The sequence below is a fragment of the Carassius gibelio genome, chromosome B22 (genome assembly GCF_023724105.1).
Source record: "Carassius gibelio isolate Cgi1373 ecotype wild population from Czech Republic chromosome B22, carGib1.2-hapl.c, whole genome shotgun sequence".
Taxonomy (NCBI): Eukaryota; Metazoa; Chordata; class Actinopteri; order Cypriniformes; family Cyprinidae; genus Carassius; species Carassius gibelio.
Window position 1 is genome coordinate 29,548,221 of NC_068417.1, and position 17,688 is coordinate 29,565,908.

The 17,688-nt window shown below is 37.0% G+C and overlaps 2 protein-coding genes across 2 annotated transcripts in view; both read left to right on the forward strand.

Moving 5' to 3' along the window:
* Nucleotides 1-464: 464 nt before the first annotated feature.
* On the forward strand, nucleotides 465-2,383 carry LOC127988384 (claudin-1). Its single transcript, XM_052591127.1, has 4 exons — nucleotides 465-767; nucleotides 845-1,009; nucleotides 1,914-1,995; nucleotides 2,099-2,383. Exons 1-4 carry the CDS (start codon nucleotides 557-559, stop codon nucleotides 2,274-2,276), a joined length of 636 nt encoding a protein of 211 aa, XP_052447087.1. The 5' UTR covers nucleotides 465-556; the 3' UTR covers nucleotides 2,277-2,383.
* A 2,454-nt stretch (nucleotides 2,384-4,837) lies between these two features.
* p3h2 (prolyl 3-hydroxylase 2) overlaps nucleotides 4,838-17,688 on the forward strand; it is a 47,079-nt gene continuing 34,228 nt past the window's right edge. The window contains exon 1 of the mRNA XM_052591129.1: nucleotides 4,838-5,421. Coding sequence (XP_052447089.1) covers nucleotides 5,014-5,421 — 408 coding nt within the window. The 5' untranslated portion in view covers nucleotides 4,838-5,013. The remainder of the gene's footprint in view (nucleotides 5,422-17,688) is intronic.

Below are 17,688 nucleotides of genomic sequence, written 5' to 3' on the forward strand. Positions count from 1 at the left end.
ACCCAAAAAGAGGAGGGAACATGATTATGAATGGAAACGATGAATATATCTTTTGGATTCGTCTGAGTAAATAGGTGTGAAACAAGCTCTTGAGATGTATCAAGATCACGATGCGTTTGTCATCAGAGGGAATGTGCTGATCTGTGTAGTTTGGATGTCAACATATCATTTCACACGAAACGTTACTCATCTCTTTCCTCCATGTTAGTACACCAAAATAAAAATGTTATTGTTTATTTAAAGGATGCTTTTATCTGGATTGACTGATTTTAAGGGTATCAAACCAACAACCTTCTGTTTTCCAACCCAAAACTTGCTTTTTCTCACTGCTTCACACCTAAATCTAGAGAAGTTTAAAGCTAGATTTTATTCCAAACAAAAGTGTCTACTTTCAAGGAAGTCTGACCCAATGTCCCATCCACGAGTGTCATGACCGTTGATTCACCCCTACTCACAGGATAATAAATAGCAGCCTGGATTTCTCAGCTTGCATTACAGTACAGCGGACACATACAGTATTAGTGACTGAAAACTGCATTCATCTTCTAATCCATCCATGGCTCTTCAGCTCGTCGGTTATATTCTGTCTATTACTGGATTATGTGGCCTCATTATAGGCACATTTACGAATGAATGGGAAATCCTTGGACATGACAACGACAAGACTGTGGTTCTGGAGAGATATAAAGGATTGTGGATGGACTGCTCCGTGGACAGTTCGTCTCACTTGAGCTGCACAACTTACACTTCTCTTCTTCATCAGACCTGTGAGTATGTGTTCTGTGGATCATTCGATCCTTCGGCCATTAGCTTCTGTTGTAATCGCTGCTGTGTGTTGTTGCAGTTAAAATCCGGATGGGTCGAGCAATCATGATCACCAGCATCGTCTTTTCAAGCCTCGCCGCGCTGGTGGCCATTTCTGGTCTCAGATGTACAAGATTTTTAGAAGAGAGCAAGAAGTCGAAGGATGGAGCTGCCTTCTTAGGAGGAATCCTTTCTGTGTGTGGTGGTGAGTTCAGAAGTATTGAACAAATCGCTAATAAACTGGTGCTAGAAACTGAAACTATTTTTATTTTATTTTATTTTATTTTTTTGTATCCTATCAAAAATTATTTTGAGTTGAAACTTGTAGGCTATATATTGTGTTTCTAGGTTGTTACTTAAATGTTAAAAGCAACTAATTTAGTATTTCTATGAAAATGCATACGTTGATGATTGGAAAAACAAATAAAAATACTACACATTTTACATATACACTACTGTTCAAAAGTTTTATAATTGTAAAGAAATGAATAATTTTGTTCAGCAAGGATGCATTAGTTTAATCAAAAGGAACAGTGAAGACAATAAAAATAAAGTCTTTTGAACTTTGTATTAATCAAAGTGGCATTAAACTGGTGAAAAATTACAGCAAATTCATTTAACAAAAGATTTTTATTTCAAATAAATAAATAATTTTGAACTTTCTTTTTCTCAAAGACAAATAAAAATACTAGATATTTTACATATACACTAGTGTTCAAAAGTTTTTTTTTTATTATTTGAAATAAATTAATACTTTTTTTTAAGCAAGGATGCGTTAAATTGACCTAAACTAACAGTTACAACTGTTTTTAATTTAATATAAATTCTTCTTAACTTTCAATTCATCAGAAATCTTCTAAAAAAGTACAATTATTTCTATAAAATTAGTTAGCAGCAAAACTGTTTTCAAAATGTATGATATTGATGATGATCATAATAATAATAATAATAATAAATGTTACTTGAGAAGCAAATCAGCATATTAGAATGATTCTGAACTGGAGTAATTATGCCAAAATGTCAGTTTATATTTAAAAGAATACAGTTGCCTCTTATCTCCTCTACATTTAGAATTAAGTGGATTATGTGCATTCTTTTTTCCTGACCAGGTCTTCTTTCTTTGGGCATAACCAGCTGGTTTATATATGGAATTGTTGATGATTTCTTTCAGAATGACACAGGGAAGGAGAGGTAGGTGTTGATCTGTTTCATATTGTTTCTAATATTCATTAGATTCAATGATTCAGCGGTCTTTTGGAATCAAAAACTGACTATCTGTGCTGGCTCTTTGCAGGTATGTGGTTGGCAGATCTCTGATTGGTGCATTTATTGCATCTGTGCTTTGTTTATTTGGAGGAGTTCTCCTATGCGCCTGCAGCGTGACGCATCTACTATCCAAAAAAATGATCAGCAAGCATCCGGTCTCCAGGAATCCTGAAAAGACTATGTTTAATGATCCTGAGACCATCTGAATACCTACAGTCAATCTGAATGGCAGACACTGGTTAAATGTTGTGTATGTGCATGCATTGTGTTAATGAAGAAAAAGACAATAATAAACCATTTTATAGTAATTAAATATATATATATATATATATATATATATATCTGTAATTATATGTTATTGTTATTTTACTAACTGACATCCATGTGCTAGGATTTAACCACTTTTAATGAATGTTTAGATGTTTGTGAGTCAGTTTAGCCATTAGGAAACTAGAAGGCTGGGATTGTTTCAGAGTTGACCACAGTGGAAGATGATGTCATATCCCAGTCATAGCTTTACAGTCAATGTGGGGATATTTTTACTATTTTAAATAAAAATATTTTGTAACAATTTAATGTCTGTCACTGTTACTTTTGGTTAAATTAATGGATCCTTGCTGAACAAACATATTCTTTTGAATGTGTAACGTGTAGTATTTTTATGTAGTATTTTTATAGTATTTTTTATTTGTTCAGAATCATTTTTTTAGTTGAAATAAAAATATTTTGTAACATTATAAATGCCTTTGCCCATCACTTTTGATCAATTTAATGCATCCTTGTTAAAAAAAAAATATTTCTTTGAAAAAAATTTGCATAGTATTTGTATTCAGCAAATAAATGCTGTTCATTTAAACTTTCCAATCATCAATGTTACTTTTAACATTCAAGTAGCAACCTAGAAATACAATGTAGCCTACGAGTTTCAGCTCAGATTAATTTTTGATAGGATAAAAAAATACCTGCAACGTCACTTTTAGATTTTAATGATAACAGGGAAAAGAAGTTAAAATGCTCCGCCATATTTAATAATACATATAAGAGTAATACATCATTTAAATCCACAAAGGGGTCTACATTTATTTGTGTACACTGAAAATATAAACAAAACATTGTGCTTTTGTAAAATAAAGAAAATATACAGGGTGTGCTTTTAGCCGTCTCATTCTCCACACATATTTATTTGAAATGCGTCACTAAAATGAACTGAAACTAAGTGAATATTTGTCACTCGTACATGAGAGATATATCTATAGAAAGCCTGACATGTACTTTTAAACGATGGAGACGCGGTGAGAAGAATAAGATGGAATTCACCTCAGATTAAGAGGTGCTGAGAGGAATAAAACGGAATTTAAAGATGCGCTGAGAGGAATAAGTGTCCGGGCATGTCAAAACTTCTCCAGGGCCCTAAATCACCCTCGGACCCCCGAGGGTTGAAGATTAAGAATATTCCAAGCTGTGATGTAGTGTAGAATGTTTGTCAATGCAAAACTAAGACAACTTCAGAATTTCAGTTTTTTATCACTCTTACCCAACAACATCAATATATTTGAATACCAGGTCACTTCACATTCGTTTTGAAATAGATAAATGTGAATGTGTCATCTTATATAATCAGGCAAAAATCATTTCACCACATTTTGTAACCCTAATATTTATATATTTATACATGAATTAGGTCTATATTACGCTGCTCTCTGAAACTTATTCTAACTCTGGAAGTAAAAAAATATATACTTAACTGTATTTTTGATCCTTCTTTACAGCAATATACATATTAGTCTACTTTCATGTCTTATGATTCCGTGATACTGAGAAAGTTTGAATGTCTTACTGGCGCCATCTTGCGGTTCGAATGGTTACTATTTATAATCATAATATATATTAATTGTTAGAGACGTTGAGAATGATACTATTAATCAGTTGAAACAAGAAAACAAAAACAATGTTAGAAAGACAGGTTCGTTTTTTTTTCTTTTTGGAAAAGTTATTTTCTTTTCATTTCACAAATTATAAATAGCGCAGGAAATGATCTTAACGAAAGTTATCCAATTAAAATAACCACTCTGAAGTATGGCTTACCACGGGAATGTGTTTGTAGGGTGTGACATCTCAACGCTTTATATCCTGTAAACACAGCTTAATCCTCGCTGGAGGGAGATCTTGAGATGAGAGATAGTTTCCTTGGTTTGTTTTTGCAGCGGGATTTTGTAAAAGTGGAGGCGTTTCATTTGTTGGCAAGTCTGTCAGAAATTCAGAAAATGTTTCTTACAGTATGCAGTGCTTAAAATAGATTGACGTCACAATGTTGCAAAATTAGCAAAAGCTTCATCACCTGACGTATATTATCTCATTAACTTAGTCGAACATAGCGTTAGATTGATGTTGTAATGGTTGATGTAAACGCATATTGACCATTGTGGGATTTCAGGAGAGCTGCAGTAGGATTTCTATCCTCTAGAGGGAGACGTTTAAACGGCGACAGGAGGTCTTCGCTTTCGAGGGCTTTGTGAGGGTCTCAGAATGTTCTGTGTCTGTGAAGCAGTATAACCTGTAATAGAGACAAGACCAGGCTACTTTAAATTCTACATTTCAGAAGCACTAATATGTCGTTGTGCAAAAACAACAACAACAACAACTAATAAATAAAACGTCAGACAGTCGTCATGTTCTTTTTTCCTTCTTGTGTGGGCTGTAGGGGAGGAGTCGGCACAAACATAAATAAATGGGAGGGACGGGGGGTCACAGCTAAAAATGTCCCCAGTAATCGGTCATTCATTATGAGTGGCAACGAAACTGCCTTGAAGCTTAGAACGGTAGTTAAGCCGTCACTTTCATTAGCCTGTTCCCTCTGTAACATCCACTAGACCACTGGACTGTGTTTATTCATCACTCTCAGAGCGCATTATCTTGCCAGTCATAACGCTGCAGCTCCAGGAGATGGATGTGAACTCTAAAATCTTCGTCTTTTTGACATGCATCCTCCAGGCACTTCTGCAGCCATCAGCCTCCCTGGAACCGTTCGACCTGCTTTATGATAACGGAGTGGAGGCTTTTTATAAAGGAGAGTATGACCGTGTGGTGCAGTACATGGAGAGCGCGCTGAAGAGTTTCTCTGAAGTGCGCCAGACCAGGATCAGATGCAGGCTGAAATGCAGCGACCAGCATCGCTTTGACAGCTTTCTGACTGATAAGATTTTTGAAGTGGTCCTCTATCGAGGGCATTGTTTAAATCAATGCATTGAGGGGAAAATCGGAGCCCAGTCCGTGCATAAAATTAGCGAGGATGTCATTCAAGATTTCAATAGAAGAAATCCCTATAACTACCTGCAACTTGCCTACAGAAAAGTGAGTAGCCTACAATTTTCAAGACGTGACCGAGCAAGGTTCCGTACAGTGTACAGTGATGTGCCCATATAGTATTTTGTGCATCAATTTAACATTTCCGAGCATCATTAGATCTGTTGGAACGTTCGAACTGAACATTGTCGTGCGTTCGAATGGAACACGCTGAATGTCAATTGTCATTTATGTTCAAATCGAACATTTTTGGTCAACTTTATGTGTGCTCATCTCATTCAAATCGGTCATTTCGGTGCGTTTATTTAGCCTATGTTTGAAGGTTTGGATCAAATGTTTCTGTGTGTTATATTATGTTTAAACTTCTGACACACAGCCTTCGTTTTCTCGTAAACAACGTAAAATTGAAATTTGTGGTACGAAATGCTTATTACGCAGTTCCGAGTGCTAACTGTAGCAGAGGGAATCTCTAGAAAGTTTGTTTCTGCAGGTCTCCCCTTCAAACAATTCACATTCATTTTAGTCCTCCCCCAAACGAATGTTACAAGTGGCGCAGGGTTAAAAGTGTGCGATACGTGACTGCAAAGAGAGGCCAAACGGCCAAACACAGGTTTTGACGATCAAAGAAAAGAAAAATAATAATAAATTTCATTTGTTATGCTTTTTTTCTTTCAGTTTTTGTGGAAACTTTATTACCATAGGACACTTTGCGGGGAAGTTTTAAGGTTTTTAGCAGGATGTCAGGAATATATTGTTATATGTTTTAAAGGAATAGTTCAACCAAAAATGAGAATTTGCTGAAAAATCACCCACCCTTAGGTCATCCATTTATTTCCTATTGGGGACAGATTTGGAGAAATTTGGCAACACATCACTTGCCCACCAGTGGATCCTCAGGAGTGAATGGGTGCCGTCAGAATGAGAGTCCAAACAGCTGATAAAAACATCCCAGTTATCCACCTCCAGTTACTTCCAGTGAAAAAGTCCTTACCATATTGTCCTCTCACATCAAAATCCACCAAGCATAATTGTTTAGAAATGCTTTGCTTCTAAATGATCTTGACCTGTGCATATTTCTCTCCTGTTTCAGACTCTCTGGTAAAAATATATACAGACATTCAGCTTTTGGTTTCACAAGATGTTAATTGATGAACTGGAGTGCTGTAGATTACTTGTAGATTACTCTGATGTTTTAATCAGCTGTTTGGACTCTCATTCTGACGGCACCCATTCACTGCATATGTTTTGTATGTTGTAACAGTCTTTAACTTCAAATCCTGAAATGATTGAGATATTTAAAACAGTGCTTGGACTGCAGTCCAGACAGATGGGAACGGAGCGTGACATTCTGAGGGCAGCGGTCTGTGTCCAGAGACAGAAAGTGATTAATAGAGAGAAAAGCGGTGGTTTAGACTTCAAGTCGGCACAGTTCTACCGATGACCAGGGCGAGAGATCAGACACATTCCTGTCAGCGCTCCTGCTCGCTCAATGTCTTAAAGAGATGTCTGTATGCGAATATATGGGGTGATATTTGAGAAAATATGTAACATTCCACTGCTCTTTGATATTTTAACCGCATGGCCCTCTTTCCCATCATATTCCTGGCATAATGAGGCTTTTTTCGGCCTGGACGAAGGGGAAACAGGGGCCAACTGTTACTTCATTGACAAGTCTGTGTGTTTGTGTTCCTCGGTCAATCAGCATTTATCTAGGCAAATATTTTGTTTTCCTCTTAAAGTGTGTTTGCAGTTCTGAAAGGAAAGGCAGCAGCTTGTTTTGGGTAATGAAAGGGTGAGTTTTGTGCCACTGGTCGTGCTCCCTGTCGCTCTGTTAGTTCCTTTCGCATCAAAAGGACCAATCAGAGAAAGATCAAAGCTCAGCACAAACGCCTGTTCTGGCATTGTGGACAGATTGTCACGTGTAAAGCGACTGAGGTTTTCATGTTTCATTGTACACTGTCGCTGTTGAGTCATATTTTACTCATTGTGAATGCGAGCTTGCAGTCTGAATTTAATTTGGTGTGATGCAAAAAAACAAAACAAATTGAATTGTGCTCATGGACTTACATCAAAAATAGCATGAGATGTGTAGTCCGATTCAAGCACAAACTTTTTAAAGTTGTGCAGTACGATTTAAAATAATCACCTTAAGTAACTGGTTTGAATCTGTGTGATGAATCCTGCACTGAATTAATCACTGAATCAGTAACAGATTGACAGGTAACAGGTGTCGAAATAAATAATAATTGTAATCAACAACCAATATTTTATGATTATTTAAAGTTTCAAATAAACTTTTTTGTTTTGTTTTTGAAGATGTTTTTATTTACCAAATAATTATTAGACCACAGCAATAAAAATTTTAGAGTAATAAAAAAAAATGATTACAGATATTTGGTAGTAATGTAGTATTATTATCTTTATTTTGTTAAAATGACACAGTATTTACTAAATAATAATAATAATTATTCGGCTTCTCATTGATATTATTATTATTTATGCCATCACATTGCTGCAAAGTTTTACATTAATAATAATAATAATAATAATAATACGTTTATTTTTATTCAGGCATCATAATTTGCAACAAAATTGTAAATAATAATAATAATAATAAAGGATGATGATGATGATTATTTTATGACATCATATTGCTACAAAGTTGTAAATAATAATAATAATCATCATAATTATTGTTTTATGCCATTATATTGCTACAAAGTTTTAAATTCTAATATTTAAAATTAAAAGCAAATTAAAATAATTCAAATGATTTATAATTTAAAATTATTATTATTTTATGCCATTCTACTGCTACAAAGTTTGAAATTATTATTATTATTATTATTATTATTATTATTATTTACATGATCGTGTTGCTGCAAAGTTTAACATGATAATTTTATAAATGAATATTCTTATTTAAGCTTGATATTGAGCTATATCAAACTGTTAAATGTGAAAAAGTCTGGAGTTCTCACTTTTATTAGTAGCCCAAATCAATTTGTAATTAAGGAAATAGACTGTTTTTCACCAAAATCATTTATCATGTCTCTTTTAAATGATATATTTTGATACTCAGAAGTTTAGTGTCCCAACTGTGACCTCAGTGTCGCTGTTACTGTCTTTCATTCTTTTCAATAACCTCAAAAAGCCCAACCCATATCTATTGTAATACAACCAGTGCAAGAACAGATAAGATCATGGAAAAACCCTGTGAATTGCACTGTGCCAGCATCGTATCTCATTCTTTCCACCATTAGCCTGTTATCTTCATCATCAGCTCGGCAGAATTTAATATACAGTGATTGAGAAGATATCATAGTTTATAACAAAACCCCACCGTATACGTTTTCCTTTATGAGTTTCAAAGCTTGTTGTTTTAGCTATGCAAGCACTTGCAAACTAAACAAACAGTGCACCTGCGTCGCTTGAAAAGAGAGAGAGAGAGTGTGTGTGTGTGTGTGTGGAGTTTCCCCAGCCGCTTGGCAGGGTTCGGTCCGTGCCCATCAACACGCTCAACCAGAGAGCATGGCATTTCTTCTGCCAAACATTTTGTGCATGACCGGCTCTAAGCGGATAACAGCGCAGCAGGAATGTGTGGGCACGTTGCCTTATTTCGTTGCACAACAAGTGGCCCAGCCTGGGATTACGATGTAGAAAACACAACCACTGAATTGCGTGCGCTTCCAAGAGACTGTAAATTCTGGAAGATCGCGCTACTTCGTCGAGCAGAAGCGTATATCTCACAGGGGTGCTTTGTTTTCCAGATCACAAGCCAGAATTTTGTACGTGACAGTGGAGTGGAGAAAAACAACAAGCCTTTGGTATAGTTTCGCTGATATACAGTACAAGCCGCTTCTTGTTAAATCTTGATTTACGTCACATATTTCCACTTTATCGGCGGATCTCCTTGATTTAGGTCCTCGTAAAACTGCGTCAGATATAATGCGACTCCATAAAGATAGAATAGCCTGGCTTGGCTTGGTTTTAGGAGTCCTGCGGGGGTCACAGTAGAAGTCCTAGAGCTGTTGGGCAAAGCTGATGAATGAAAAGACTCTTGGGGGGGGAATTTTGGCAAAGTCTGAGAAAGAGTGGAAAACGGGATGCGGCGGCCAAGCGGACATCTGTCTGCAGTCTGGAACAGTGTTCTTCTATCGCACTTGGCTTCTCTCGTGCTTATTTTGAATGAAATTGTGGCTTCCTTCTATAGAGTCTATGAAGAACAGTGTTTAGTATTACAAGTGTTTGCCAAAAATGTGAAGACAGCTGGTTTTCAGAGAGCAACGTTGTCATAGTGTTGTAAAAGGTCAACTTGAAACTCGAGGGCCCCACTGTGGTTTCTGTATCGGTTAAAGTGTGTTTATTCGTATTTAGAGCAAATGTTATGTTTGTAACCTTTGTTGTAAACTTGGTTTTTTGCAGTGAAACTTTGACTGCATACAAAAGTGACAGGAAATACATCAAAAAAACAGCTATGCTTTTGGCACACGTGTGTCAGTGAAGACATTTGAGACAATGTCCAGCTTTAACCCTCTTAATCTTGCATGCAGTATCTGGCAGAAAGAGTGTATTAAAGGAATAATTCGCTAGAAATTAAAATACAGTCCTCACTCTGAGACTGACTTTAGTCTTTAGGAAGTGAAAGATGTTTTGCAGAATGTCCACGCTGCTTTTTTCCATAGAGCTAAAACATATGACCCCAGCATAGACATAGCTTGAGGTTTACCGATTTGGTCGGTCAGACATTTTAGCATTTCTGTAATAAATGTACAAATTCATACTCTGTGTACCATTTAAGTGGTTTTAATATGATTTCTTAGAGCAGCAGCAGGCATTCCATATCAACCAGATACATTGCACGCAAATTACTTGTAAAGGTTACGCTGTCTATTTTGGCAATAAACACGTAGAATAGAGTGCACTATAAATATTTAAGCAAATAAACAAGTGATTTACACATTGCTTTATGATTCAATTTAAACGCAGAATTGCAGGCACACAAAAAATATTTAATAACATAAAATCTTACTGAAAATGGCTGATTAAACCGTTTATATTCGGAAAAATATTTCCAGGTTTTGTTCCGTGTGCATCAAATTATATTTTAATAAACTGTACATGCTAATAATATAATATTAATTAAATAAAAGGCCACTTAAGTGTATGTAAGGACTACACACTCCATAATACATAATACATATTAAAGTTAATATCACTTAAATGTACTAAAGTGCAACTTAACGTGTAATTACAAAATATTTAAATACATGATATACAGGTTTCAATAAAAATGTCAATAAAAATATATATTTCAGTTTGTCAGTACATCCAGCAAACTATATTTCCATAAGGAAGAAATTATCAATTTGCATATAACTTAAATGGGTTTAAAAAGTCACAAATTCTGCTAACTGCATTTAATAGAAATGTATTTAAAACAAACTATTATACATTTACTTTAATATTTGAATTAACAAGCTGTTAAGTGCATGACATTTTCCTTTTTTTACTTTGCACTTAAGTATGTTCGTTGAAGTATATTATTTGCGTAACAAGTACTCTTTTTGTAATAAAAAGTATACTAAAGTGCACTCCTTTTCCACAAGTGATGCTCCAAAAGTACCATAAAAGCAGTTTTTATTACTTATGCATTATGCATTAAGTTTTCTGTAGTCATATGATAGCTTTTATGAGGAATATGCCAACATTTAAGTGGTCATTTACTTAAATGGTGTTTGACGTCATTGCCCATAGACAATGCAATTTTAACCCATAGACACCCATAAAAACAAGTCTTATTTGCACTAAATATGTCATGGCAAGTAACGTAAGCATTATTTACATATCTCTTTTTATTAATTGCAGTAATTCAGCTTAACCTCTTGGGCCACACTAGTTTTAAACAGTTCTTAAGATGTTCGTTCCTTCATCTCTTTCATCTACTCATCTACAGCACTTTTTCACTGCCTCTTTCATAAATGACAAGCATAGATTGGCTTTATTTTCCAGGACCCTGCTATGACCTGGAACAAATTCAACTACATGTTTGTAACAGGACACCTCCATGGTAAATCACTGCTCACATTGGTGTCAACAAGTACCTGAACGGCATGCAAGTGTGCTTTCAAATGGGGATGTAGAGCACTGTTGGAAGGAGGGTTGCAAATGTGAAGGCAGAAAAACGATCAGTCATGTCGCTTTTTGGTCACAAACGTAATCCTATTCAAGTCATTGCCCAGTTTTTTTTTTTGCCAGATGATGAGATCTTTCATTGCTCGTTTTATAGACACTATGTGTGATTTGCTCATGCTGTAATTCACTGGGAACAGTTTGTTTAAAGTACTTTTGTTGGTTTAAATCTACTTTCTTTCATTTCACTGCTTCAGTTTAAGACAATTGGTAAGTGTGAACTCAGGATTTTTAGACGGCCCAATGGGGAGGCCCGATTTCAGTCTCAACTCTTCAGACCTCTTCTGAAGGTCAGATGTATGGTGAGTGGGGTAAAGTACACTGCTCCATTGTTGGCGAATGGTTACACTGGAGAGATTATTGGCCTTCTAATCACTTTGCCCTGCACTTTTACTCTCTCATGTATTTAATCTTGTGGGATTTGACTAAAACCTGAGGAGGTCTCAGGTTCACTACATAAATAAACCTCACTTGTCTCTCCAGCGTTAAAACATGTTGGAGTACTTTTCATGGAAAGTTGGACGTGTTAGCACCACACCACTGAATGTTGTTTCATTGTATCTGCATTTCATATTAGTGGTGCATGTTAGAAGAAGCATAGCATATTGCTTATGGGGAGGGGGGTGCGTTAAAAGCAAATTATGTCAAAAAGTGGACACCTGCAGTCCTTCATGACTAAATGAGAAGGTCAGGAAGTCTCAAATAAAATATAAAATATCAGATAATCTGACCTTTTTATGGAAATAAAACGTTGGTTCGGGTCACAAAATATCATGTTGCTTCACTCAAAAAAAGAAATTTAATGATATATCTAAATTAATGATACATGGTTTATATATATATATATATATATATATATATATATATATATATATATATACTTTTTACATGGATTTTGAATTTTTTTTAAAGAGCCAATAAATGAATCTGTTATTGTAATTACAATACTTTTTTTTCAAAACCACATAAAACCAGAGTACAAATACACACACACACACACATAGATTAGAAGTCAAGATTTACAGCCTAAGATTCACAATTTGTCTTTTTCCCCCTCTAGATTATGCTATCGAAGGCAAATATTATTTTACAGAACCTGTCTAGTTTCTTGCTTGTCTTGGTGTAGTGTATGTGCAGAGTACATGTGAAAATCATCGGGGGGTTGGTATCATTTAACAAATGAAAGTACACATTCCTACAATTGTGGTAGACCAACTTTAAACACAGACAGTGTGTAGTCTCAGCATGTCTGCTGAGATGATGATGTCGGCTAATAGTGGGGATGATGTGAAGACTCAGGCTCCAGCAGGATGTGACTCATGTGTATAAATGCTGGAAGCCACATTCTAGCCTGCTGGTTCAGTAGTTGAAGAAACAGGACTTCCATTCACAGACCCTGTGACGCTGACTACTAAACTGTGGAAACTGAAGTAAGTGTGATTCATGAACTGTGGGAGCTCAGGTTATGCCCCATGTTACTTTATGAACTGCGCTAAAGACTACAATTCCCGGGTCATTTATTTTTCCAGGCCTTAATATGGAAAATTCAATTTGGTATTTGCATCTTGTTCATTTTCTTGTACGTTCTTGTCATGGGCGGGCTCAACATCGCTTTAATCATTACTTTCCTCAACTCTGACATAAACATGTTTCCCGACTGAAATGGCCAGGAATTTCCACCAATAATTTCTCAGCTAGGGGGGGTCACACCTCCCAACTACAAGTACACTATTTGTTTCTTGCAACTTCTGTGGAATTATCAAATCACCTTAGGAAATTGCAGAGAGGGAGATTCCGACATTTGTTGTCTTTTGAAGTTACTTGGTCTTGCTTGAAATGTGTGCAATAAAACAATGGAAAGGTTTTTTTTTTTTTTTTTTTTTTTACTATTCTCTTGGCTACTCTTGAATGGTCTTCAATGTTCAATCTTCACACATAGAAACTCCACAAGGGCTTTTTGGAAAGACACAGTATTGAGATTAACTTATGTCAATCAATCAATCACCTTTATTTATATAGTGCTTTAAACAAAATACATTGCGCCAAAGCACTGAACAACATTCATTTGGAAAACAGTGTCTCAATAATGCAAAATGATAGTTAAAGGCAGTTCATCATTGAATTCAGTGATGTCATCTCTGTTCAGTTGAAATAGTGTCTGTTTTTATTTGCAATCAAGTCAATGATATCGCTGTAGATGAAGTGACCCCAACTAAGCAAGCCAGAGGCGACAGCGGCAAGGAACCGAAACTCCATCGGTGACAGAATGGAGAAAAAAACCTTGGGAGAAACCAGGCTCAGTTGGGGGGCCAGTTCTCCTCTGACCAGACGAAACCAGTAGTTCAATTCCAGGCTGCAGCAAAGTCAGATTGTGCAGAAGAATCATCTGTTTCCTGTGGTCTTGTCCTGGTGGTCCTCTGAGACAAGGTCTTTACAGGGGATCTGTATCTGGGGCTCTAGTTGTCCTGGTCTCCGCTGTCTTTCAGGGCAGTAGAGGTCCTTTCTAGGTGCTGATCCACCATCATGTCTGGATACGTACTGGATCCGGGTGACTGAAGTGACCCTCTGATCTGGACACAGACTGGATCTGGTGGCCACGGTGACCTCGGAACAACAATGCTTTTATGTTCCATTAAAGCATTATTTTATCTGTGATGTCATAGCAGTAGAAACTAGGGTGGCACGATATTGGGGAAAAATGACATTGCGATATTTTATTTTTCTGCGATATATATTGCAGTATGAAATCTTATCAAATTTTTTCTAACAAAAAAAAATGGGGTTAGCACACTTACATTCTCATTTGAAATTATTTAAACAACGACAACATTGTGTCTATTGATTAATATGCATGAGGGAGAAAGAGCAAGACAGCGTTTGTGTTGTTTGAAGACGGTGAGCGTGCGGCCGGGGCTCTCTCTCTCTCGCTCTCTCTCTCTCTCTCTCTGTATTGCTCTCGCGCACGCGTGCTCTTTCTCTCTCTCTCTCTCGCACGCTCTCTCTCTCGCGCTTTCTCTCTCCCGCGCACTCTCTCTTTCTCTCTCGTGCTCCCTCTCTCTCTCCCTCTCTCTCTCTCTCTCTCTCTCTCGCACGTGCTCTCTGTCGCGCTTTCTCTCTCCCGCGCACTCTCTCTTTCTCTCTCGTGCTCCCTCTCTCGCTCTCTCTCTCTCTCTCTGCCCTGTTCAACTGACAGGACTTAAAAAAATTTAATTGCTGTGCAATTAATCCGCGAATCACATTTGCCAAGGGCTGGGGAGCAGCTGGCCCATACAGTTAATGAATAACAGATCAACTACGACAGTCTACATCGCACATCCTGTGATGTGACTATCATGGATTCGTACATCGCAATATCGATGCTTAAACGACGCATTGTGCAGCCCTAGTAGAAACCGCAGGCGCTTCTTCAAAACATCAAGTCAAGGATCATCCGGCTACAGACCGCTGAACATTAGTTGTGTATATGCATTACTGTAAACACGATCTTTGCTTGTTTGGGCAAACGGAGGGACTAGTCAATTGAATGTACAGATGTGGTTGCAGCTGCTGTCGAACTTTCTTTTGAACCTGGAGCTTGTCTTTTAAGATGAATCGTTCCCTCGCTTCCCTAATTCGTTTGTTCTTATTTAAGCATTAAGGAAGAATAACGAGTTCATCTTTCATTTCAAAGAAAAACGCTGATAACGTGTCAGATTCAGGTTCCCAATGATTACAATGATTGATGACACATATGTGAAGCGTGGTGCAAAATTCAAAGCAGAAAGCATTGTTTATAAATCAGTTTTTGATTAGCAAATGCTATTATTATATCAAGCTGGGTAAATTTAAATCGTATTGGTCTTTGTGGTTTTAATAGCATTATCATGGAATCTTGAATCATGGGCAATACAAAAGGCCATGTGTCTGACCAGTTTGAGACCATTTGGGTTTATGGAGTTGTCTTATTACTCAAGTCTCTTGGTCGGCTGGTTGTATATTTACAACACTGCAAATGATGGGCATTCTTTCTTATTAGATCTTTCTGAAAAAGTGTATGTTAGAGATGCATGTACCTGTCAAAGGGAACCATTGGTTCTTTTTGCTCAAACATGCATATGAGGTGCTTTATCACTTGTTTTCTGCGAGGCGTGTTATAATCTGCAGCAAAAACACCTGAGGGTTTTAGTATCCCATGTCCTAGCTTGGTTGCATGCATGGTCTGGATGCTCTGACACCTTCATCCCAGGATCCTGCTGGAAAGGTATTATAACATTTTGTGTGATCTCATTGATTCTGCAGGCAGAATTTCACAGAGGGTTTCACATCAAGTTGAGTGATATTCTCACACCATGTTAGCATAAAAGAAGTGCTGGAATCTGTTATTTCATGTCCTAGGTGTGTTTTTAATCATTGTTCTGTCAGATGGAAACACACACCAGAATCTAAGAGTCCTTCAACATGAGTTCACCAAGACTCTCATGGCCTCAAACTTCTGGTATCTCAATGAGATTTGACATGTTTGAGAAAGCCCTCCTGTAAAGCACTGTTGGTTTAGGACAGTCTAAAGTTTCAGTCCTTGTTTATGAAAAAACCTTTGTCTTTGCCTTCAACTGTATTGATTTATACAATATAAGTATTGTTTAAGTATTACAATATTTATTGTAAAGCTAATGGTTTTATGGGTTATTATCTACTCCAAAAAAAAAAAAAAAACACATACCAAATGTTAAAATGCCCAAATGAGATTTGAGAGCTACATAGAAAAGGTCCCTTTTTGGTCCCTTTTTCTCTGAACTTTTCCTTAAAGTCTCGCCCAAGAACGTTCAGGGAAGAACATGGAAATTTGCTTAAAACAATTACCGCTGTCCCTGGGCTTTGCACAGAACCTAGGTTTTATGTCAGCATGTAACTATAGCTTACATTGACTTACCATTTGGAGTGCCAGTGAAAGTCAAAGACTTTAACGTCAAGCATTCAGCTGTCACCTGCACTGTAATTAAGTACACCCTGCTACAATTGTCCTAGTGGGACCATCAGCCATTACCTCACTAATGTTTTTCCTGCATGTTTCCTAAGTTTTTACAGTATGTCCTATCTAGTTTCCTCTCGATTCCAAAACCACAGACCAATTATTTCATTCTTAAAGCTACCTGTCACCCTTTCCTTTTACTCCCAGGTCTCCTTTTAGCCACTCGGATGGTAGTTAAGTTTGACTTTTGACAGGGAGTTACTTGAAAGGTTAGTTAAATTGTTCCTTCCTCTCCATGCCATACCATGTACATGACAGCTCCCAATTCCTGATGACTTAGTCAACTTTCTGACTGGGGATATATGGTATCTAGATCTGGGAGGTGTGTGGCATGAGATTGTTTGACAATGGATGTGCCTTCCTCTTAGTATAGAAGGTAACTCAATACTCCCATCTGCACTTCCCACACTTTGGCAGCCCTGCACTCTGAATTCTTTGGAATCTTTAAAGCACTTCCAAGTGGTGATTTAAGGGGAAAATTGCTTGCTTTAGCAGTAATTAATACGTACACCAAAGGTGTGATCTTAAGAAGTGCATAAACATTTGAAACAGGCAACCATTCCCTAGAAAACATCCCTTGATTCTTGTAATACAGTTGAGTCATTTATATGAACTGTGTTTCTAGGTCAGGTCTTTTGAGTTCAATGAGGACATTTCAAGAGTTTGAAACCAGAAAGACATGGATGACATGGACTATTTTCCACATTAGCTATCTGGACCAACCAGTGAGATCCTACATCAGGGTTTATGAGGGTGATCTCACAGTCCAGAAATAACTGTAATGTATCCCTCTTTCAACCACACCATCAGTCACGTTTAACCATCCCAACTAATTTTACCAATCATTCCATCCTTCTACTGTCGCAGCCACAATGTTGCTTGTGGCTGTGCTTTGATATTAAGAAGCACTTCAGTGGTGAGGTCATAGTGGCATATCGTATCATACTAATTATACTGGTGATGACATGCCATCTGGCTTTGCGTCACTCTTGGCTTCTTCTGGAAGCTTAATTAACCCACTGACCAGGCCTCTGGGTGCGCTTGCCTTGGTGCCAAGGAGCATAACCGGGTGTATACAGTATGGTAAACTCCAAATGCTTATTTTTTTTCAGGAA